Source organism: Emys orbicularis, chromosome 8, assembly GCF_028017835.1.
Source record: "Emys orbicularis isolate rEmyOrb1 chromosome 8, rEmyOrb1.hap1, whole genome shotgun sequence".
In the NCBI taxonomy this organism is placed as follows: domain Eukaryota; kingdom Metazoa; phylum Chordata; order Testudines; family Emydidae; genus Emys; species Emys orbicularis.
Window position 1 is genome coordinate 3,425,269 of NC_088690.1, and position 22,534 is coordinate 3,447,802.

The 22,534-nt window shown below is 61.9% G+C and overlaps 2 protein-coding genes across 2 annotated transcripts in view; one reads left to right on the forward strand and one right to left on the reverse strand.

The window, feature by feature from the left end:
- Nucleotides 1-1,169: 1,169 nt before the first annotated feature.
- UROD (uroporphyrinogen decarboxylase) lies at nucleotides 1,170-13,555 on the forward strand. The gene is made up of 10 exons (XM_065408990.1): nucleotides 1,170-1,227; nucleotides 5,894-6,006; nucleotides 6,279-6,358; nucleotides 8,891-8,953; nucleotides 9,060-9,257; nucleotides 9,694-9,855; nucleotides 10,346-10,483; nucleotides 12,019-12,119; nucleotides 12,760-12,826; nucleotides 13,249-13,555. Exons 1-10 carry the CDS (start codon nucleotides 1,205-1,207, stop codon nucleotides 13,411-13,413), a joined length of 1,110 nt encoding a protein of 369 aa, XP_065265062.1. The 5' UTR covers nucleotides 1,170-1,204; the 3' UTR covers nucleotides 13,414-13,555.
- A 7,908-nt stretch (nucleotides 13,556-21,463) lies between these two features.
- ZSWIM5 (zinc finger SWIM-type containing 5) overlaps nucleotides 21,464-22,534 on the reverse strand; it is a 158,230-nt gene continuing 157,159 nt past the window's right edge. Inside the window, exon 14 of the mRNA XM_065409664.1 lies at nucleotides 21,464-22,326. Coding sequence (XP_065265736.1) covers nucleotides 21,464-22,326 — 863 coding nt within the window. The remainder of the gene's footprint in view (nucleotides 22,327-22,534) is intronic.

Genomic DNA, 22,534 nt, shown 5'->3' on the forward strand with positions numbered 1-22,534 from the left:
CCCTGCGGGGGAGCGCAGCCTGCGCCGGCCGGGTTAGGGGAGCGCAGCCTGCGCGGGGCGGCCTGCCTGGGGCAGCGGGGGACTGGCGGGGAGCAGGGCGCGGGGAGGGGGTATGTGTGTCTGGGGCCACCAGCTCGGGGGTTCCCCCAAATCGTCTGTGCCAGACACGGTCCATAGGGGCGGATTACGCCCAACGGGCCGGGCTGGGGAGTTGGGGGGGCTGGGGGCGGGGTTGGGGCCGGGCTGGGGCGCTGGGGGGACGCTGGGGGCTGGGTTGGGGGGGCGCTGGGGGCCGGCCTGGGGAGTTGAGGGGGTGCTGGGGGCTGGGTTGGGGCGCCGGGGGCCGGGGAGTTGGGGGGAGGCTGGGGGCTGAGTTGGGGGGCGCTGGGGGCCGGGCTAGGGAGTTGGGGGGGCGCTGGGGGCTGGGTTGGGGGGGCCCGATGGCGTTGCCGAGTTGGGAATTAACTCCCAGCTCAGGGGGTCTCAGGCAGGACTTGGGGCGAACCAGGGAGAGTTTCAGCGAACCAGCCCGAGCCTTCACCCAAGTAGGGGGCGAGCCCCTCGGCTGCCTTCCCGGGGATCCCCTGGCGGAGGGGGGGCAGATTTGGTTTAGAAAAGGAAAAGCTCAGATGTTTGGCCAAACAGCTCTCGAGTTTCTTCCCCCCACGAGGAGCTCCTGGACTGGGTGATTTATCTGTGCGGGGGGGAGGTCTTCCCTGGGGGGCGCGGGGAGGGAGGGAGGGGAATGCCCCCTCCCCAACCTGGTGGGAGGAAATCCTAAAGCAGTCAGACCCACTATGGGCTCAATGCCCCCTCCCTGGCTGAGACCCCACACACTCACTGCTCCCCCAGCCCTTCTCTCCGCCTCGCACTGGGAGGGGAAGTTATCACCCTGCCCCCCTGCCAGGGCTGTTTCCCTTTTCTGAATGCGCCTCTACACCTGGCTTTACGGTAGTTGGCCTTGCGCGCAGGCAGAGCCAGGGGCACCCCTCGTCCCATCAGCCAGCGGCGGGGTCATTCAGGCACCCAGTAGGGCAGCTACAGCGCAAACCGGAAGTGGAGCGCAAGGAGCCCGCCCCCCGTGTGGGCGTGGCCTGAGCAAGATGGCGGCGCCCGTGGGCCCCTCGGGGGGGCGTGACTCCGCGCTGGTGGGAGGGGGCAGCGGAGCCGCCCGCAGCAGAGCCCGGGCGGCGGGAGCAGGAGAATGGACGGGAACAGCCCGCTGCGGTGAGTAGCGGGGCGGGGGTCATAGGGCAGGGGTCAGAGGTCATAGGGCAAGGCGCCCGCGGGCAGGCCCCGTTGACGGGCTCCCCCGGCCACTGGGTGCCCGAGGCTGGGGGGGGGGCAGCGCTGAGCCCGGGGGCTGGTTCCGCCGCACGGGAAGTCCCGTCACCCCCGGCCCGGCCCCTCCCCGCTTCCCCGGGCCCGGGGGTGACGTCTCCTTCGCTGACTGCGGCAGCGAGTCACAGCGGGCGGGTCCCCGCGGGGTCCCCCGCCGCACGGGACACGGGCTCTGGATCGTTCCCTCCACCGACTGGCGGTGGCTTTGGTGTCAGGAGCGCGCCCCCCGCCCGCGCAGCGCTGGCCCCGCCGGTGCTGTCTGGTGCTAAAACTTTGGCTGTTCGGGGGGGGGGGGGGGCTTTTTACACCCCTGAGCGACAAAAGTTTGAGCAACGAAAAGCCTTACGCAGGCCATGGCTCGCTGTACAGTGACACATCGGTACCAGTCCAGCTACGCTGCGGCAGCATCTCTGGGCCACCAGCAGTGAGCTCCCCGGAGCATAACCACCACCGCGGGGTTGAGAGAACTGGATACATTCATGGTGGTTAAGTCCATTAATGGCTACTAGCCAGGCTGGGTAAGGAATGGTGGCCCTAGCCTCTGTTCGTCAGAGGGTGGAGATGGACGACAGGAGAGAGATCACTTGATCATTGCCTGTTAGGTTCACTCCCTTTGGGGCACCTGGCATTGGCCACTGTCGGCAGACAGGAGACTGGGCTAGATGGACCTTTGGTCTGACCCAGTACAGCCGTTCTTATGTTCTGTGTGGTCGGATGAAGCTCTCCCACTGCCATAGCACTGTGCACAAGCACTTATGTCGCTCGGAGGGTGGTTTATTCACAGCCCTGAGCGACATAAGTTATGTTCACATGGGCTGCAGCGTAGACAGCCTTCCCCTTCCTCTCAGTTGTCACTTCACCTTCATCAACAAGGCATTAATTTAACTAACACACTCCACTACAGTGAGACGATCAACTTTGTGCTTTTTCTGTCTGGTCTACATTAATGTCCTATATCCGTATAACTAAAAATCCACCCCCGAGTGAAAGTTATACTGGCGTAATTCCCCGCTGTATACAGCACTAGATCAGCGGGAGAACTTCTCCCACCAATATAGCTACTGCCTCTCCTGGAGGTGGATTAACTACACCAACAGGCAAGCTCTCTCCTGGCGGCTTAGAGCATCTTCATTAAAGCACTACAGCAGTGCTGATGCAGTGGTTTAGGTGTAGACTTGCCCTCATTTAGGACAATATTGAAACTTTAAAGGGTCGCACATTTAAAGTTACATGGGCCTTTTTGTTAAGCATGTGGTTGCAACTAACACTTGATCAGTATTAATGAAAGACTAGAGAACAGAGCTGGCTGAAGAATGGAAGTTCGGTTTTGGGAAGAATTGAGAGATTTGGTCAGAATGAAAATAAATTCCAGAAAAAAATAATTGTTTTGGTTGATAAACATTTAATGTAAATTTCAACTTTGTTACATGTTGTAATACATAATACACAATCAATGTTTCTATATGCCGTTGCCAACATTGGGGGAATTGCCTTCAGTTTTCGCCTGAAGCAAAATTCTGGTAAAATTGCCAGATTTTTGCAACGTGTTTTGATTTTGACAGAACTGTATCTTCCAATGGAATATGGTTCTAGTGAAGTTCCTTTGGCTCGACTAGAGAATCTCTCTTGGTTTTGCATTTGCCAGCACTTTATGTATAGCTAATTGCGCTGAGTTTCCCCTGCCTGTGTAGACCTTTCACACAGCAGTAGAGAGGAGAAAACTCACTTAGACTGAAGAAAGTTATTGGCAGTGGGAACTCGGGGACAGGTGCAGTAGCTGAAGTTACAGGACTCTGTTAACCAGGTTGTAAATTGGCAGTTACGCTTGCAAAGTTACTCTGCATACTACGGTCACACTTAGCGCCTGCAGTCAGGAACAGGACCCAGTTGTGTTAGCTGGTCCCAAACCCATAGGAGACTCTGCCCGGATGAGCTGAGGCTTCCACTGTCAGTTGTAGATTTAGGGAGTCAAGTTTCTCGGTCTAGATTTTGCCCAGCCAGCTCACTGTGCCCTATAAGTGTCTGATGTATTTTTTCAAAAATATACTGTATAAAACTGAAGCCAACCCAGAAACCCCGATTCCCAAGCAGCACGGACTGTACTTTAACTACAAGGTTGTGATGGCAGGTCTGTCTCCACGTGCTGCTGCATGGACCGGGTTTGCGCGATCCTATCTTCACTCCATGTGCAACCTAGTCAGGGGGCCCAGTTTCCACATGGCCGGCCCCCGCCTTGCTTCCCGCCTAGTTCGTACGGAGTGTGGTTGGGTCCAGTAGCTGTAGCATATAGGGGCCTTCAGCCCGTGTGAGGAGACGCCGAGCTAAGGTCTGCCCCTTCTGCCAGTCTTTGGAAGCTGGCCAGGTGGCAATAGAAAATGCTTCCCTTCTGTTCCGTTCCCCAGACCGTAGGGGATTACAGCCCTACTGCCCTAGGCTGAACCAACTCCCAGGCCTGCACAGCGGAGATACAGACTTCCCGCCAGCCGAGGGGGAGTTAAGTCCACATCAGAGACGCCCCCGAGCCCCCCGTCCCCAGAATCTCCCCAGAGCAGCTGCTGCCTCTGCTGTCTGCCACTGATAACTTAATCAGCGCTGTCTCTTTGTGGTGCTCCCTGACCGCACATTGTCTGTGCAAGTGATGGATGGGCAGGCGGAGCTGGGAGAACAGGAAGGTGCCCTCAGCAGCCCCGCTCCCACCTCCTGCTGGCTTTGTCCTGCGCAATGTGCAGCTAAAACAGAACCGCGCTCTGTCAGTTAAAACGTTTCATCCGGGATTATCTGTAACCACCCCCTAAGAGCAGCTTAATGCCTCCAGAGAAGGCAGCAGATTCCCACCGCAGCCACCAGCCCTTGGGGCTCTTTAATGGATCAGAGGGAAGCCACACACAGTTCTCCTTCTGGCCTGGGAGGAAAACCAGCGACAGCGGCCTGTGGGGAGGGAGCTGTGCTGTGGCCAACACCTTAAACCTGAGTCCTGCCAGGCTCTAATAGGCCATGTGTAGGGCAGTGACCCTGGTGTTTTGGGCAGTGAGATGAGGGGAGTATCAGGGCCCAGGCGAGCTGGTGCAGAGCGTACTTGCCTGCTTCCACAGTCACTGTGTGCCTGGGACTTCATGGCTTTGCAGCAGGTATTGCAGTGAGCCAGGGAGTCGTGAGGGTGAGGCATGGGACTGGAACCCAGGAGATCCAGGCAGGTCTCCATCACTCTGCCCTCACTTCCTCCTCGTCCCGTAACGCCATTCCTGGCACGCTCCTCGCTGGCTAGCTGTAGAGCAGGTGGGGAGCTGGGAATCGAGGGGGTGAGACGCAGGGACTGCTAAATCCTCGCCCGCTGTCGTGCCTGAGTAGACACAAACTGACCTTCCCGGCCCAGTTACCTTCCCTGCCACGCCCCGGCCAGGACCACTCCCCTTAACGTGTTGGAGGGTGTTAGCCGCCTCTCTGCTGCCATCCCAGCCATTAGCCAGCGGGGAGGGACCTGCCCGAACCGTGGAGCGCAGAGGGCTCCCCTCTCTCAAGGAAGCCGTTGTCCCAGCGAGGTGCTGCTTCCTAGCCCCTAGCAGCCTGGAGAAGCAGGGCCAGCAGCCGGCTCTGGGCCAGCAGCCAGGGCTCGGACTCTCCTGTGGGTCAGGGACTTGGTCTCTCCCCTGGAGCTTGGGCTGGCGTGAGCAGGGAGCAGATGGCAAACCTGCCCTGGGTGCAGAGTGGGCTGTGTCAGCCTCCTCCTGGCTGTGGGCTGACAGCCCCCTGGAAAGGAAGAGCCAGGCTGGGGGCTGCACACAACCTCCCCAGGGGAGTAATTCAGTGTGAGGAGGGGCCTGCAGGGGCTGGCACCAGGGCAGCAGAATGAGGAGGTGCAGGGACCCTGCCCTGGCCTGCTGGCACGTTACACTTGGCGGCTGCGTGTTCCCAAAGCGCTGAGTAAATCTCTGCTGCCCCCCGGCAGAAGGCACGTGCGGGCTGCGGGACCCGCTTGCCGGGCTGGCCTCAGCCTCTCTTTAATCTCCACCCAGAAAGAGGAACCGTGGGACAAGGACAAGGCACTAGGCCTGTTCCTCACCTAGACTGCAGAGCTGCCAGCAGTTCCTTTCTCTGCCTGGGGGGCACAGGCCTGGCTCATCCCCTCCCAACCGCCTGCTGCAGCTCCAGGGGCCGGATCCCTCCTTTATAAGCCCCAGCTGGGACTCAGCCCCCATCACAGCGCTAGGGCTGCTGATTCCCAGCACCTGCCTGCTGGGCTGCTCCCTGGGCCCCCTGGGCCTTAAAGGGGCAGACCGTCTTGTTACAGCAAATAGTCCCATTTTACTGGTGGGGAAACCGAGGCACGGAGGCAGAGATGAGCAAACGCACCAGTTCGCAGCCCCGATGCAGAGCATGGTCCCGTGCAGCTAATGCCTCAGACTCCAGCGTGTCGGAGGGCCAGCTCCTGTGATCTCCCTTTGCCCCTGGGGTGGGAGTAGCTGGGCTCTGCAGCTCTCTGGGGGCAGCGATCTTTGCTCTCAGTGATGCTGGGTCTGCTCACTGCCTGCCCCCACTTCCCCCCTTGCTTTAGGCCCCAAGACTTCCCTGCGTTGAAGAATGACACGTTCCTTCGAGCGGCGAGAGGGGAAGAGACGGAGTACACCCCGGTCTGGTGCATGAGGCAGGCCGGCCGATACCTCCCAGGTGAGTGGCCAAGGCCCAGGGGCCAGGCAGGGCTCGTCTCCTAGTTGGAGTGGGGGTGCCTGCCCCCCACTCCCCTGGCTGGCTCTAGCTGGGCATCGCTCCAGGAGCAGGGAGGCAGATGGAGGAAGAGACTCAGCTTAGAGCGATGGGCGGAGGCCAGGGTAGCTGAGGGTGCTGCTGGGACCTCTTTGCCAGGTCCCCCTTTGCCCTCCTGGCATGGTGGGGCTCAGGGATGCCCTCCCCAAGGCGTCACCCAGCTGATCTGTTTGCAGAGTTCCGGGAGACCCGAGCTTCCCAGGACTTCTTCGCCACCTGCCGAAGCCCGAAGATGTGCTGTGAACTGACCCTGCAGGTGAGTGGCTGCCCAGCGCCTGGGCTGATGTTCTCCCCAGGAAGGGCTTTCCTTCACTGCCGCAGAAGCCCTGAGAGCTCCCCCTGGGGGCTGTCGCAGTACTGATTGGGTGCCCCCCCCCAGCCCACCAGAGAGAGGCGCTGTCGTCCTGCCCAGGCTCCTTCCACTCACCCCAGGCTGAGACCCACGGGTGACAGCTTGGGGGGCTAAGCACCAGACCCCCACCCTCCTGCCAGGCTGCAGACCCAGCCCTGATGGAGAGCCCACATGTGCCCTTCCTTAGCCTGTGAGCTCATCTGAGCCAGGCCCAGGCCGACAGCAACCCGGGGCCTGCTGGACTGGGCAAGATCTGGACGACCTTGTAAACTGGAGTCATAGAAACAGGATGCAATTTAATAGTGCGAAGTGCAAGGTCCGGCACCTAGGGACGGACCAGAAGAATTTTTGCTATAAGCTGTATCGGTTGGAAATGACAGGAGGAGAAAGACCTGGGTGTATTGGTCTATGACCGGGGTCCTAGTGGGGACCAGCTGTGGTCACTCAATTAGGGTGAACTGCAAAGAAGGGGGCAGATAATCCCCATAGAGCTGGTGGATATTCCAATACTTAGATTCACCAAACCAGCACAACAGCTTCTTTATGACCTCACTGGTTACTCAGATGTCCAAACAACACAGTTCCCTTAAAGTGATCCAGCCTCGGGCCTCCGTCCAGTACTCACGTCAAAGACGATGACAATTTCTGTAAATCTTATTTCATCATGTAAAAGAAAAGGTTTGACCAATCCCAAAGGATTGGACACATCACCTCCCAGGTTAACGCACGTTTCAGATCTTACCCAAATACACGCTACAGCCAATTCTTATTCACTACACTAAAATGTATTAAAGAACAAGAGAGAGAGAGAGGCTGGTTAAAAGCTCAATATCCAGACCGCCATGAGTTCAGTCCATTGAGGTGCGGATTCACAGCAGAGAGGGGGAGCTTCGTAGTTGCAAAGAGATCCTTTAGAAATAGTTCCTAGTTTATGGTCCAATGTCCCAATCTCATATTCAGGGTGTCCCAGCAGAACTGGGACCTCAGTCTGGCGACTCAAACTTCCCCTGATGAAGCCTAAACAGATCTGAGATGACAGAATCAGGACCCAGAATCTTTTATACAATTTCATGTCCTCGTTGAGGAATTGGGATTCCCTTGGGGAACAGAAGGTGATCAGGATGACTTTGAAGGAGGTGCATCACCGGTACTTAGAATTAACATAAGGCCATTTGCTTGTTCCTCCCCCATTCACGGTACATTTCAAAGAGAGATGAATACCAAGATACCCTGGGTTTACAATTCATTTACATGATATCAGAATACAGCAGAGACAGGGACTGCTGATTACATCCTTGACCCTACTCAGACATATGTAAATACACAAACACACACACATTATCTCCCCACATGTCTTTTGAGGGTTATTTATTTTGCAGGATGTTTAACCCTTTCTAGCCATGCATCACAAGGTCATTCACACTTGAAAAGCCTAATGCAGTCCTGGGTGCATCAGAGGAGGTGTTTTCAGTAGAGACAGGGCAGTGTTAGTACCATTATACAAGGCACAGGTGAGACCTCACCTGGAATAGTGGGTGCAGTTCTGGTCTCCCACGTGTAAGAAAGATGAATTCAAACTGGAACAGGTGCAGAGTGGGGCTACTAGGATGATCCAAGGAAAAAACCTACCTTGAGAGGAGACTCGGTGAGCTTGGCTTGTTTAACCTAACCAAATGCAGGCTGAGGGACGATCTGATCGCTCTCTCTGAATACATCAGAGGGATAAATACCAGCGAGGGGGAGGAGTTATTTAAGTCAGTACCAATGTGGACACAAGAACCAATGGCTATAAACTGGCCATCAACAAGTTTAGACTTGAACTGAGACGAAGGTTTTTTAACCATCAAAGGAGTGAAGTTCTGGAACAGCCTTTCAAGGGGAGCAGTGGGGGGAAAAAACCTAACTGGCTTCAAGACTGAGCTTGATAAGTTTATGGAGGGGATGGTATGATGACACTTCCTACAATGGCATGTCACCGATCTGCGACTGCTAGCAGCAAATATCTCCAATGGCTGGTGATGGGACACTAGATGGGGAGGGCTCTGTGTTACTACAGAGAATTCTTTCCCAGGTGTCTGGCTGCTGGGTCTTGCCCATATGCTCAGGGTCTAACTGATCACCATATTTGGGGTCGGGAAGGAATTTTCCCCCAGGTCAGATTGGCAGAGACCCTGGGGGGTTTTCGCCTTCCTCTGCAGCATGGGGTCACTTGCAGGTTTAAACCAGTGTAAATGGTGGATTCTCTGTAACTTGAAGTCTTTAAACCCTGATTTGAGGACGTCAGTAACTCAGCCAGAGATCAGGGGTGGGTGGGGGAGGTTCTGTGGCCTGCAATGTGCAGCAGGTCAGACTAGACGATCATGATGGTCCCGTCTGGCCGAAAAGCCTCCGAGCTCCGTGTGCGTCTGGCGCTGACTCTGACTCTGTTCCCTGCAGCCGCTGAGGCGATTTCCCCTGGATGCTGCCATCATCTTCTCTGACATCTTGGTGGTGCCCCAGGTAAGGGAGGCGAAGGTCTGCATTGCTGCCCCCGGGCTGGGGGGCCGGATCCCCTTGGGGGCTGGTGAGCGCCCGCTCCTTCACCCATCCCGTGTTCTCCCCCAAGGCGCTGGGCATGGAGGTGGTGATGGTGCCCGGCAAAGGGCCCACTTTCCCAGAGCCCCTCAAGGAGGTGGAGGACCTGCTGAAGCTGCGGCAGAAGGTGGACGTGTCGGAGGAGCTGGGCTACGTCTTCCAGGCCATCACGCTGACCCGGCACAGCCTGGAGGGCAAAGTGCCCCTGATCGGCTTCTCCGGGGCGCCGGTAAGAACCACTCCAGCCCTCCCCTCTGGGGCGTGGGAAGCCAGGTGCGCAGCCCCATTGGGCTCCAGCTGCCTCACTCCCCCCCCCTCGGGGGGTCGTGCTGGAGGAACCCCCCAGGGCTGCAGCTGCTGATCAGCCTGCCTGGGCAGGCGGGGAGCACAAGGGGCTGACTGGTCCCGTGCCGCAGCTCCTGAGGGACTGGAAATGACCCTGCCTTTAGCGCGGGGGGCGTTGGCTCAGAGGCAGATCCAGCCCAGATGGTGCTTCCTCCGTCTCGGGCCAGCCCTCGTGCGAGGGGCGACTGGCTGTGGTGGGGAGGGAGAGCCCCAGCCAGGCCCCCGGCGGGTCCGTGAGCCCCCGGGGTGTTGGGGGGGCCGGGCGAGACCCGCTCTCTTACTCACTTTTCATGCCCGGCCGACTCGCCTTCCTCGCCCAGTGGACCCTCATGTCCTACATGATTGAAGGCGGCGGCTCCAACACCATGGCCAAGGCCAAGCGCTGGCTGTACCGGCACCCCGAGGCCAGCCACCGCCTGCTGCAGCTGCTGCGGGATGTCATCGTGGAGTACCTGGTGGGCCAGGTGGCAGCCGGCGCTCAGGTGTGCCTTGTCCAGGGGTGGGGTGGGGTGGGGAGAGCTGGGGGGCCCTCGGGCAGCCTCGTGGAAAGAGACCTGCCAACGGGGCGTGGCAGTGGGTTACTGAGGATCACGGTACCTTGTGGCACTCCTCTGCACAGCTGGGGGGGGGGAGGGGGCAGGGCTTACTGCTATGTATCCACTAGGTGTTTAGACCGGTGGGACTGGGAGATGGGGGCCCATTCTGAGCTGAGGACTGGGGGATGGGGCCCCATTCTGGACTGGGGGCACTGGGGGATGAGGCCCCATTCTGGACTGGGAGATGGGGGGCCCATTCTGGACTAGGGGCGCTGGGGACTGGGGGACCCATTCTGGGCTGGGGGCTGGGGGCCCATTCTGGACTGGGGGCACTGGGGGATGAGGCCCCATTCTGGACTGGGGGCTGGGGGCCCATTCGGGGCTGGGGGCGCTGGGAGCCGAGGGCTCTAACCCGCTGTCCCGTTGGCTCCGGCAGGCTCTCCAGCTGTTTGAGTCCCACGCCGGGCACCTGGGCCCCGAGCAGTTCCGGGAGTTTGCCCTGCCCTACATCCGGGCCATTGCCAAGCACGTGAAGAACAAGCTGCAGGCAGAAGCGCTGCCCCTAGTGCCAATGGTAAGGAGGGCGCTGGGCCTGCCTGGGCACTGCCATGGCGGGGGTTTCAGCCTCACCCCCAGCTGCCCCAGCCTGCAGCTCGCCACTGAATGTGACTGAGGCAAGTGGGAGGGGCTTCCCTTTGGCCCCACCCCTTGATGGGGCGAGCCAACCAGAGCTCTGTCCCTGAACGCCCTCTGCCAGGTTGGTCCCCGAAGCAGGTTCCCCAGCGTCGGGCAGCTGGTCTACGCTCAGCAAGCGCTCCCAGCCTGGGAGGCTCCTCAGTGGTGGTGGGGGCTGCTGCTGCTTTCCCCCCCAGCGAGGAGGGCCGGGACTGCCCGGCCCTGGAGCACTGCGTCTCGGCTGGTGCTGCAGGCTACACAGGAAGGGGTTAAACCCAGACCCCCCCCCCCCCCCATGCGCCTAGTGGGGCAGCAGCGTGTGGGTGAGGGGCCAGAGCCCACCTAGGTCTCCTCGCTGGCCCGCTGCAGACGGGACCCCCCTCCGCAGGGCAGCCTGACGGCAAGGCAGTGAGTGCCCAGCCCGCTACTGCCAGGGGAGCTGCCCCGGGGCTCCAGGGCCCCCAGGCCACAGCCCGGCCCCTCGGCACAGCAAGCCCCCGGCCTCCTGAGCCCCCCAGGCGCCCCACTGCGGCGCTGGGCACGGGCAGGAGCTGAGCCCGTCCCAGCCCGTCTGGCTGAGATCCAGCAACCCGCGTGCCCGCCAGCACGTCCCCGGCCCCAAGGCGAAGTGGCCCGCCGCTCGGTAAGCAGGCTGACTGACTCCCAGGCCCACTGGAGCCAGTGTGCTGGGGAGACGCCTCACGACCTGACAGCTTCCCGCAGCCGCCCCCTGCTGCTGAGAGTGCCTGGGGGGGGCGGCCCCACTGTCTGAGGGCAAGTGTCTGCGAGGAGCCCGGGCCACGGTAGGCTCAGGGAGCGGGAGGGGGAAAGGCCAAAGGGCTCTGCTCCTGCCCGTAGAGTCCGGCCAGGAGGCAGCAGGGCTGTGGCTGGGAGAAGCTGGCTGGGTTGGAGAGCAGGGACCTGGAGCAGGGACAGCAGCCGTCTGCTCCAGCCTGCGGGAGCTTTTACATCCCAGCAGGGCGCCCCTCTGAGCGGGCCAGCAGGACACTGCGTGTGCCGTAACCCGGGGCTCCGGGACACGCGCCCCGTTCACTAGCCCCACCGGCCCCACAGCCACCCTGCCCCCGGCCGTTAGCACCAGCCTGACGACACGTGCCGGAGGAAGAAGCCGCCGCGGCCAAAGGCAGAATGCTGAGCTGGCATGGGCTGGGCCAGCCAGAGGGGAAGGCCCTGGAGACAGCGCTGGCTGTTTCCCTGGTGTGCCTCAGTTTCCCCAGGGGAATGACAGCCCCCCCCTCCCCCCCGACGGCTGTGGTGAACGTGCGGAAGGGATTCTGGGTCACAGGCCCCAGGATGGCGTAGGGAGGGGGAGTTCCCGCTCTGCCACCGCCGCTCGTGGGCAGAGGCTGGCGCCGCGTCCCATTCCACGCGGCTCACGGCTGAGCCCCTCGCTCGCATCTCTCCCCCTCGCAGATCGTCTTCGCCAAGGACGCGCACTACGCGCTGGAGGAGCTGGCCCAGGCTGGCTACGAGGTGATCGGCCTGGATTGGACCATCCAGCCCCAGGCGGCTCGGTAAGAGCCAGGGGGCCGGCAACGGGCTGGGAGCCGGACGGCAGCTCCTTGCCTCCCGGGGCCAGGCTGCCAGCTGGGGAGCATCTGGTGCCCTCAATCCTGCAGCCCAGCTGTCCTGGGCGTGACGCCGAGGCCCTAGAGTCACCCCTCCTCCCCCCCCCCCCGCCCAGGGGGCTGGGACACCGTCCCGCCCTCCATCCACTCCGAGGGGACCCTGGCTCTGCCACCGCCTGGTGACTCCATGGGCCTGCCCGCCCCAGGAGCCTCGGCCCCTCCCTTTGCCGGCACACGCGGGGCCCAGCGGGGCCCGTCACCCCGGCTCAGGGGAGCTGGGCTGGAGCAGGGAGAGGAGAGGCATTTCCCCCCAGGGGCTGCGTCCCAGCCACCCCCGAGCTCCCTGAGAAGGGCCCGTGCCAGGCACGTCAGCTAGCTGGAGGGGCGTGTTGTGCCAGCCCTGGGTGCTAGGACCCGATCTATGAGCCCTGCCACCGGGGAAGGAGCTGGAGCTTTGGAAGGCCTGTGGCCCAGCAGGGACCGGCCCGGGGCACAGACAGGCCTGGGCTGGGGCGTGGGGTGGGCAGGGAAGTGGCGCTATCTCTCAGGCAGGCGCAGCGACTTACCTGCTTCCTTTCCATTCCAGAGAGCGGACGGGCCACCGCGTTACCCTCCAAGGGAACCTGGATCCCTGCGCCCTGTATGCACCCAAGGTAAGGGGGAGTTCAGTCAGGAGCTGGCAACCCTGGGTTCGAATCCCAGCACCGTCACCATCTCCCTTTGGGGCAAAGCATGTCCTCTGCCTGAGTTTCCCCAGATGCACAATGGAGCCAGTGCCCAACTCCCAGGCGCTTGGGGAAGGGGAGTGAGAATCACCCGGGCTTCTGGGGCTGAGTCCAAGAGAAGGGTGAGCCTCTGCCCACGTGTCTGGCGCCTCCCGCCATGGCCGTAGCGACTGGCCGGGGAAGGCAGCTGGATTCTCTCTCCCCACCCCAGAGCCCCAGCTCCCAGGCTGCACCGTGAGCACGCCTGCAGGTGGCACACACAGAGCCTTGGCGAGGGGACCAGGGCCCTGGGCTGCCAGTGGGTGAGCACCCTGGGCACCAGGCTCACGGCGGGTGTCCTGGGTTGGCAGGAGAAGATCGGGGAGCTGGTGAAGAGGATGCTCGAGGGGTTCGGGACCCAGCGCTACATCGCCAACCTGGGCCACGGGCTGTATCCCGACATGAGCCCTGAGCACGTGGGCGCTTTCGTGGAAGCTGTGCACACGCACTCCCGCCACCTCCGCACGCCCGACTGAGCCCGCCCGGGACCCCGCCGGCGAGAGGACTGCGCGGTGCCGGCCCAGGGAGCGGCAGAGCAGGGGCACGGGCCGGCGGCTCTGCTGTCTGGGCGGGGGGGTCTCGGCCTGGCTGGCCTGGGCACCGAATTAAAGCTCCTTGTTTCCCGACGCAGAGTCTGATGTGGGGCAGGGGGGCCTGGCTGGGGGCTGCCAGCCAGCCTCAGCCAGGAGCGGTGCCACCTCGCGCTCAGGCACGGGCTGAAGCTGGCGCACTGGGCTGGCATTACCATGCCCAATTCTCATGGCAGGGAATCCAGCGGGCCCTGGCAACACGCCCGCCCTGCTCCCTCGGGGAGGCTGCCCCAGCGGGTAGGGCACTGCCTGGGCTGGGGGAGACCCGTGGCCATCTTACCCCTGCCCGACACGGGAGCCCAGCCCCCTGGCAGAGATGATCCAAGTGGCAGCTCGGCGGAGCCTGGCATAGCAGCCGGGGCAGCGGCGCAGCCGGTTCCATCGCCCCCTGCCTCGGGCTGGATGTGGGTGCTGCTAGGTGGCTCTGCAAGGGGGCCCCACAGCCCCTTCTGCCCCAGCTGTCCCATCGCTGGGCTGGCCAGGGCTCCCCCTGCTCAGTGCAAAGGGCTGATGGGATTGCATGGCCCACAGTAGCCTGAGAATCCGCCCCCAGCCCTTCCCCTGGGCTGCACCCCCGTCTCCCGGGGTTTCCAGTCTGGGCCCCTGACCAATGGGGCTGCCCCCCCCCTTCCAACATGCTCAGCCTGGCCTCCTGGGGCACCTTTCCTGAGGTCTGCCCGCCTGGCACAGCTCCCCCTTGTCCCAGGAGCCCTGCGCTCGTTCCCTGAACCCAGCTCAGGGGAGGCTGAGCCCCGAGTCCCTTTGCCAGCTGGTGCCTTGGCCCTCCCAGCATAACCCCCTCCCTGAGGTGCCCGTCTCCCGCCAGCGACGCCCAGCCAGTTCTACGCTCGCTCCCCGAGGTGCCTTGACTATCTCCCCTTCGGCCTCAAGGGGGGCACCACGCCTCCCCCAGCTTTAGGGTCGTGCCCTGGGACTGCAATGGAGATTGAGAAGGGGGGCATCGTACCCGAGGAGATGCCAGCCTAGCCCTCATTGCTCCAGCCAGGCAGGGGCGCCGGGCGCAGTCGTTCCAGCTGGAATAAGAAAGAGCCTTCACCGCACGCAAACGCTCGCTGGGATACAGCCCTGCCCCGCTATGTGCCTCAGTTTCCCCGGCCATAGGGGAATAACAGCGCTGACCTCTCTCCCCCAGCCCGTGGGAGGATTAAATGGGTGCTGAGCTAACTGGGTGCCTGGAGGTGGCAGACAGCTGGCCAGATAATTTCTTTAGCATTGGGGGATTCTTGAATGGAAGCTGCTAGAGGGGGACAAAGGTGAGTGAATTTATTTAGTCACCGCAGCCCCTTGGAGGCAGCACGGCCTGTTTGACAGACGGGGAAACTGAGGCAGGAAGAGGGGCAGGGAGGTGTGGCCGGGGTCCCAGCGAAGGGCTTTGCACTGTAGCCCCTAGGCCTGGCTGCCTCTGCTCAGCAGGTAGCGCTGCCGGGAGCCTGAGGCTTTGCCAGGGAAAGCAAGTCAGGGCTGGCAGGGGAGCCAGCACACCTGGCAGCTCGTCCCCGCGCCAGGCACTCACTCAGGACTGGCCTGCCCACTGCCCCCTGCGTGATCCAGGGACGGTGCCCGCCGAAGCCCTGACAGCAGCAGGGCGGGGCCAGGCGGCTCGTGGGAGGGGGCCGATGGGGCGGGGGCGCTGGTGGCGCCTAGAGCCCGCGTTGACCCCAGCCCTGCATTCGAGGCGTTCAGTCCTGGGTCCCGTCCCAGCCCCCGCTGGCAGCCGTGGGCACAGCCCAGGGGGCAGCCGGCACTGGCGAGCTCTGGGCAGGGCTTTCGGCTCCTCAGCAGACGCTCTCCAGGCCGGGGGCTCTGCCCGCGGCCTAGCCAGGCCCAGCGCTGCAGGCGGGGCAGAAGGGAGTTACTCCCTGGGTCCCTTTGCCCGGGCTGGTTCTGGGACTTACCAGGCGGCCAGCCTGGACTCTCGCCAGGAGACAGCCCCAGGGACGCTGCCCGCAGGGAGACCCGCAGCCAGGGGGCGAATGGATTGACCTGGAAAGTCGCCCGGCCCGGGAGCGAATCCAGCCCCAGCAGTCGGAGCACGTGCCTGGCTGAACCGCCGAGCCCCACAGCTCCTCGCCACCGTCTCCACAAGCCAGCCAGGGCAGAGCCAACAACTCCCCACCCACCCCCGTTCTCTCTGTTCGCGAGAATGGGGATCTCCTGCCCCCCCCAGTGCCCGCCGCCACAGAGCCCCCCCGTCCAGAGGGACCCACGCTCTGACTGGCGGCCGTTCAGAGCCAGGGCGGCCCGGCCCAGTGACCCACCCCCAGCAGAGACGCCGCCTGGCTCCAGGGTGCTGGCAGGGCCCCAGTTAGCTCTCACCAGGGACCCCCCTGCAGGGACCATGCTCCACAGCGGAGCCACTTGTGGTTCTGGCTGCCGCTGGCCTCGGGAACCCCCAGCCCCGGCCAGGAGAGCAGGAATCCAGGGGGCTACGGAGCGGGGCCGACATGGCGTGCAGTCACGGTGCTCTCCTACCCCCAGTTCTCCGCCTCATCGACCCCGGCTCGCCCAGCCCTCTGCCAATGTCCCTCGAGCCCAGCCCGCCCCCCCAGCGCCCCTCACTCCCGACCCACAACCCCTGCTAGCCCAGCCCTGGGCTCCCCCCACCCGACCCGCGCTCCTGACCCACAGCCCCTGCTAGCCCAGCCCTGGCCTCCCCCAGCTCTGTTGGTGCCCCTCAATCCTGACCCACAGCCCCTGCTAGCCCAGCCCTGCCCCCCCTCAGTCCCAGCCTTCCTCACCCCATTCCAGGGCAGCAGCAGGAATATTCTCACTTGATTCCTTCCTGGCGGGCGAGGTTCCCCTTGTGCCGCAGGGCGCGGCGGCCGCTCAGAGCCCCTCCCGCAGGATCCCTGCTCTGGGTGCAGGGAGGTGGCCCGAAGGCCGGCTTGGTTCGAGAGCCGCCCTCTCCCAGTGGACGGCTCCTGTCTCCCAGGCTCTCCTTGCCAGGGCTGACACGCCGGCCCTGCGAGAGGCCCCTCCGGCTCCAGGGCGGGGAGCGTCGCCACAGCTGGGCCTCTCAGCGGCTGGGAGTCTAGCCAGAGTGGGTCGTGCTTGAGGCGGCTGAAACCTGCTTCGGGATGGGCTGGATCCTGGCGCCTGCCGCTTCCCCCAGCAGCCCTGGGCTCCCACCTGCTGCGCTGGTTGAGGTCCTGGCAGGCGGGTGGGGCCGGGGCCCAGCTTGCCCCTGGTCTAGGATTAACAGCCTCGGCCCCCATGAGCAGGGGGGCGGTTGGTGTCAGGGTGGATCTGCTGCTGGATGGGAGAACTCGCCAGGAGCAGAGAGGAAGGATGCCCCAGGGTTGCAGCGCAGACAGGGCATGTTCCTTCTGTCCCCCCCCCACCCCGCCCAGGAGTAGGACCCGTTCCTCCGGCTCCCTGGGAGCCCTTCCCTGCTCCTGGCGCTGGGGAGCCCAGCAGAGCGGGCTGCCGCGCTGCTGGCCAGGAGGGGAGGAGAGGCCAGGGCATCTCCCAGCAGCGTTCAGGGTGGTGATTACAGCGGTGCCTGGCTCGGACCAGGCTCCCCCTGAGGGAGGCTGTTCGGCGCTGCTGAGCTCCAGGGGCTGGCCCGACTCTGGGGCCAACTGGCAGGAAATAGTTGGGAAGCTCGTGAAGAAAACTGTCCAAATGACCAACAGGGCTGGACCTAGCACAGCTTCCTGCGCAGGGTCCTGCAGCCAACACTGGCTCCCCTGGCTCCAGGGGGAACCGAGGAAAGCCGGGCTGGGGGAAGAGAGGTTGGGCGACTTGAGCCTAGCCCGGCCCTGCACCCAGCTCCGCCACAGACGGCGCCTGACCGTGGGCACGTGGCTTTGGCCCCGCTGCAGCAAAGCCCGGAGCACGTCCCTCCGTCTCACTGACATTAACGGGCCCAAAGCAAGTGCTTTGCTGAATCAGGGCCGTGATCTCGGTGGGCCTCAGCGCCCCAGCTGTGAAGTGGGAATATTGGCACGTCACCGCCCTCCAAAGGGTGGGGGGAGAAATTAACGGTTATTGGGGGGGTGCTAGAACGGGGGGGGCAAACTTTTTGTCCTGAGGGCCACATCAGGGTTCTGAAACAGCCTGGCCCCCACCCCCATGTGTCCCCTCCCACCCCCTGACTGACCCATCCAACCGCCCTGTTCCCAATCCCCTGACTGCCCCCCCAAACCCCTGCCCTCCCCAACCCTCCTGTTCCCCATCCCCTGACCACCACCCCCAGAACCCCCACCCTCCCCAACCCTCTTGTTCCCCGTCCCCTGACCACCACCCCCAGAACCCCCACCCTCCCCAACTCCCGTTCCCCATCCCCAGACCACCACCCCAGAACCCCCAACCCATCCAACCCCCCTGTACCCCATCCCGACCGCCTCCCAGAACGTCTGCCCCATCCAACCCCCCCATTACCCATCCCCTGACCGCCCCCCCGAACCCTCCCCCTCCCCAACCCCCGTTCCCTGACCACCACCCCCAGAACCCCTGACCCATCCAACCCCCCTGTACCCCTGAAGAGCAAGAGTCCAGAATGCTGCTCGGGGCCTCGACCCTGCAGCCCCGAGCCGCGGGTACTGACACGTTAGCGCTTGGGGATTCAGGGATGCGCCGAGCCCCAGGCCGGGGGCCGGAAACATCTGCCCCCCCCCCCCCCATAAGCAATAGGACTCCCGGTAATTCCGCTATGGGGTTAGTGACGGTTCAGAGATGGCTCCATAGTAACGTAGCCCAGAGCCTGAGTCAGGCACAGGCAGGAGAGTCCCAGGCCGTGGGCCCCAGAGTCAGGCAACGACCACAGAATCGGACTCTATTTGTTTAAAACCAAAAGCAAAGGCGCCAATTGTTCTGGGTCTGACCAAACCCTCCAAAATGTGATGCAGGGACGTGCCTGAGTCTGGGACCTGGCTCTGGGAAGGGGGGACGGATACCTCAAGTGTAACTGACGCAAGGACGTGCCTGAGTCTGCAGGGAGCCTGAGACCTGGCTTGGCTGGGGCCGCGCCAGGAGGACCCCCAGCACACAGGAGGAGGGGTGGAGATGGGCCCAGCACACTGCTTGTGAGCAGCTGGCCCCTGCCACCTCGCAAAGAGGCCTGGCCAGAGCGATAGGCCCTGGCCAGGGGGGATCCCCCACGTGGGGTGTGGCTGGGACGCTGGATCAGACCTTTCCAGAGCCTATTTCAGGGTTTCCATCTGGCCATTCTGCTCCCTGGCAAAGCCACGGGGCAAACAACAGCCAACACCCCCCCACGCGTGGCATCAGTGCCGCCAAGGGCGTCCTCCAGGGAACCAGACCAGCTGTCACCCTGCGGTGCAGGACCCCGACTGCACCCGCTCAGCGCATGCCGGCCTGGGCCCGTGTTACCCAGCAGGCACTTTCCTGAGACTCCCTTGGGAACCCCCGACAGCCGCATCGCGTCCCCCCAGGATCAATGAGCCATTGCAAAGCCCCAGGCAGCCGCCATGGCGGGGGATTTGGGGGAAGCAAACGGATGCTCCCGAGAGGCAGCGTGAAGGCAGTCCCCTCTCCGGGCGCGCGGGACGCAGCACTGCCTGGGCTGTGCCGTTCGGGGCCGGAGCAGCCATCCAGGGCTCCCCAGAGCAGGTTCCGCTGGGCATGGCTCTGTGCTAAGGCGGGAGGGGAGTTCCCCCGGAGCTGCCCAGCGCTCTTCCCGCTCGTGAGCAAGGTGGCGGACGCTGGGCCCCGTCCTGCGAGGGGCTCTGCACAGCTCGGGGCTGGGCGGCCAGGCCTGCAAGAGACAGAGCCAAATGCCCGTTCTCAGCGAAGCCAGGAGAGAATAGCTGAGCCCATGGGCCTAGACACTCCAAGTGACGGGCACGCCGGAGACCCCCGGTAGCCCACATTAGGGCCCCAGCAGAGTCTGTGCCGGAGCAAGGACAGGCTCCCATCCTGCATCTGGCTCTGTGCACGCAGAGCCCTGAGCATCTCCAAAGCCAGTTGCAGGATCAGGCCCTGGGGGGAGGGTCTCCAAAGCACCCCCATTGGCCTGACTTTGCTCCCACTGACCGCCACGTCTGCACTGCTAGGCCAACGCTGAGCCACCTGGAGACCCCGCCCTGGAGGGCTTGCTAGCCTCTGCCTCTCGCTCCACACCGCTCGGAGGTAGATCCCGTAGGCGCCACCTGCAGACACGTCCCGCAGAGCGCAGCGACTCAGACCGCTTTCCCGGGCTGGGCGTTCCCACGCAGCGCCACCTGGGGGCGCCGACGCCCCGCCAATTCCTGCCCTTTTCGCCCAAATACCAACTGACCTCGATTTGGGGTCCCCCCCCCAATTTATTCATTATGAAAATAAAGAACAGCACCGAAATTCCAACACAGTTTATAGAAAAGGGTAGTAGTGATACATAAATAGTATTCGCTTTTTTTTTTTATTATTAAACATTAGGTCAAGAGGTTGCGCACACACAAAAAGAGAGAAACAGGTTGAAGAATGATACTTTTGTGGCAACAAATACTGAGTACAGCTGGTTTTCCGGTCCACAGCGCAGACACAAATCTCTTTCCAAAAGAAAATTAGACAGTTGATCATCAGTCCACATTCTCTAGCTACAAGTCACCTTCCCCACTGGCCCCAGCCCTCCCAACACTTTTAAAACTAAGACACACTGGACCAGGGGAACACAAAGACACCTGGAATGAGGAAGACCGTCCCTGCCCCACGACGGGTTTGAATCTAGCCCGGATCGCTAAGCAGCAGCAGGAGATGGAGTGACACAAATCGGGAAACGTGACAAGATGCCTTCGTCCATCGGGTGTCCGCGTTAGCTGGAGCGACAAAGGCTTGGAAATGGAGAGGAAATTAAAGGACAAAAGTAACCAAAGCCGTCGTGTTCGTGTTCCTGCCCCCCCCCCACGTGCAGAAAAGGCCATCAGCCCCCCACCACACACACCTCCACGCACCCAGACATTCACTCCTCACACGCCCACACACAGAGAAGGCCAAAAATAGAGATATGTACAACTCTGGGCCCAACGGCTCCGTTCTTTGTGTTGTGTTCAATCCTCCACCAACCACTTGCGGAACTTACAAGGGGCAGGGCTCCGGGAACATCCGTCTGCGTCCGACCAAGTCCATCCTTTGACTGTCCAGATGCCCTGCCGTTAATCCAGCCTGCCTAGGGCCGTCTCCCCCAGGGCCGCAACCTCACTGTGGTTCTGCAGAGATTCTGGATTCATTTTGATTTGCCCGTTGCCTCCCTCCCACCCCTCTTTTCATGTACCAAGGATACTGGGGAAACCTGAGAAATGGTCACGTGTCTCCTCCTCCTTTTTTATAATTAAAAAAAAAAAAAAAGTCCCAGCCCATGACAATTTCAAGTATCCCCCAAATAAAAGACAGAATAATTATAAATAATTATAACTTTACAATTTAATAATTGACACATATACTATAGTATTTACAGTATCATAAATGCTTTTTTTGTTTTTGTTACTTTTAGTAAGCAATCCCTGAGAACAGTTACTCTCGTTTTTCTTTACGTATCTTCACGAATGGAGAAGAGGAGTTTCACGTCTCCGCAGGGTGCGTACGGCGCTGCAAAGCCATCGCTTTTGGTGACGCATGAGGTTTAGTGTTGCGTTTCTCTTTTGCTTTCGATTTTTATTCTTTCCTTTTTCCTTTTTGCTTGGCAACCTTGGGACCAGCCGGCGAACGCTTCCTTTAGGAAAGAGGTATTAGATTTCCAGGTTAGCTTTTGGTATTAAACGGTTATACACTCAGGAGAGTAGGATGCTGAGTAAGTTGTTCTTCCCATGCTTGTCTTTTGGTTTGATGTGCCCGAAGAACGTTGGAATCCTCGCAGGATGTGAAACGGTTAAATCCAACAAAAGAACAAAAACCCTCTGTTTTGCCAATTGCAGTTAGATTTTCCTTTCTTCTGCGTGTAGTGCCCCTGCCGAACCCTGCCAGCGCTGGCGGGAGCTCACCCAAACCGCTCCCGCACCAGCATCATCAGTTTTTTCTTGCCTTTGTAGATCTGTTTGAGATTGTCTATGAACTGCGCGAACTGGAGGTGGCCGTCCTGGGCCAGGAGGAAGGTCTCCCTGGCTTTGCTGAGGAACTCGATGAACTCGCCGTAGTGCCGAGGGCTGATGTGGGTGAGCCGGGAGTGGGTGGTGTTGATGTAAGCGCTTATCGTGGCGTCCAGCAGCTGGCGCAAGGGAGCCTTGTCGGTGGACATCAGTTTGCCAGAGTTCCTGCGGCCGGGAATGCCGGCCAGGCCCGGGGCCGTCATGGTGCAGCGCCGCAGGATGTCCGACAGCACCGTGGCGCAGTGCACGCTCTTCACCACCAAGGGGATGATGGCCGCCAGCTCGTTCTTGCCCAAGGAGTGGCTCAGCGCGCAGGCCCACAGGACGTCGTTGATGGCCGGGTGGGTGTCCTGGTTGTAGGCGAGGTTGAGGTGCGTCATGGCCAGCGAGGCCAGTTTGAAGGCCCGCAGCGGGTAGCCCCGGTGTTCCATGTAGCGGGCGATGGTGAAGAGCTGCGCGTAGGTCATGCCCGTGGCGGCGGCGTCGATGACGATCTGGTAGGCCGTCTCGAAGGCGATGTGGTCTTTCTCGCACAGCGTGAGGGCGGAGAGGGCGCAGTTCTGGGGGTCCTTCATGGCGCACTGCAGGGCCAGGGTGCGGGCGCAGCCGGCCAGCTCCTCGCGCTGCGGGTAGTCCAGGCTCAGCCGCAGGATGGTGTTGTGGGACATCACTGTCGCCGCCACGATGCTGGTGGCTTCCGTGGGGGTGAAGAGCGTGTACCAGTTCTGCAGGATGCTGAGCAGCGCCCGCACACCTGCCGGACAGGAACACGCCATCAGCGCGGGCTGGGGCCCGGCACCTAAATCCTCTAGGGGCTCTGCCGGGCCCGGAATGCTGAGCGATCCCAGCTCCCTCCGCTCTCCTTGGGACCTGGGATCGCTCAGCACGTCTGACAAGTGGGCCACTTCTCATCCGGAGCCCGGGGGAAGGACCTGGGAGCAGACCTGGGAGCCCGGGTTGAG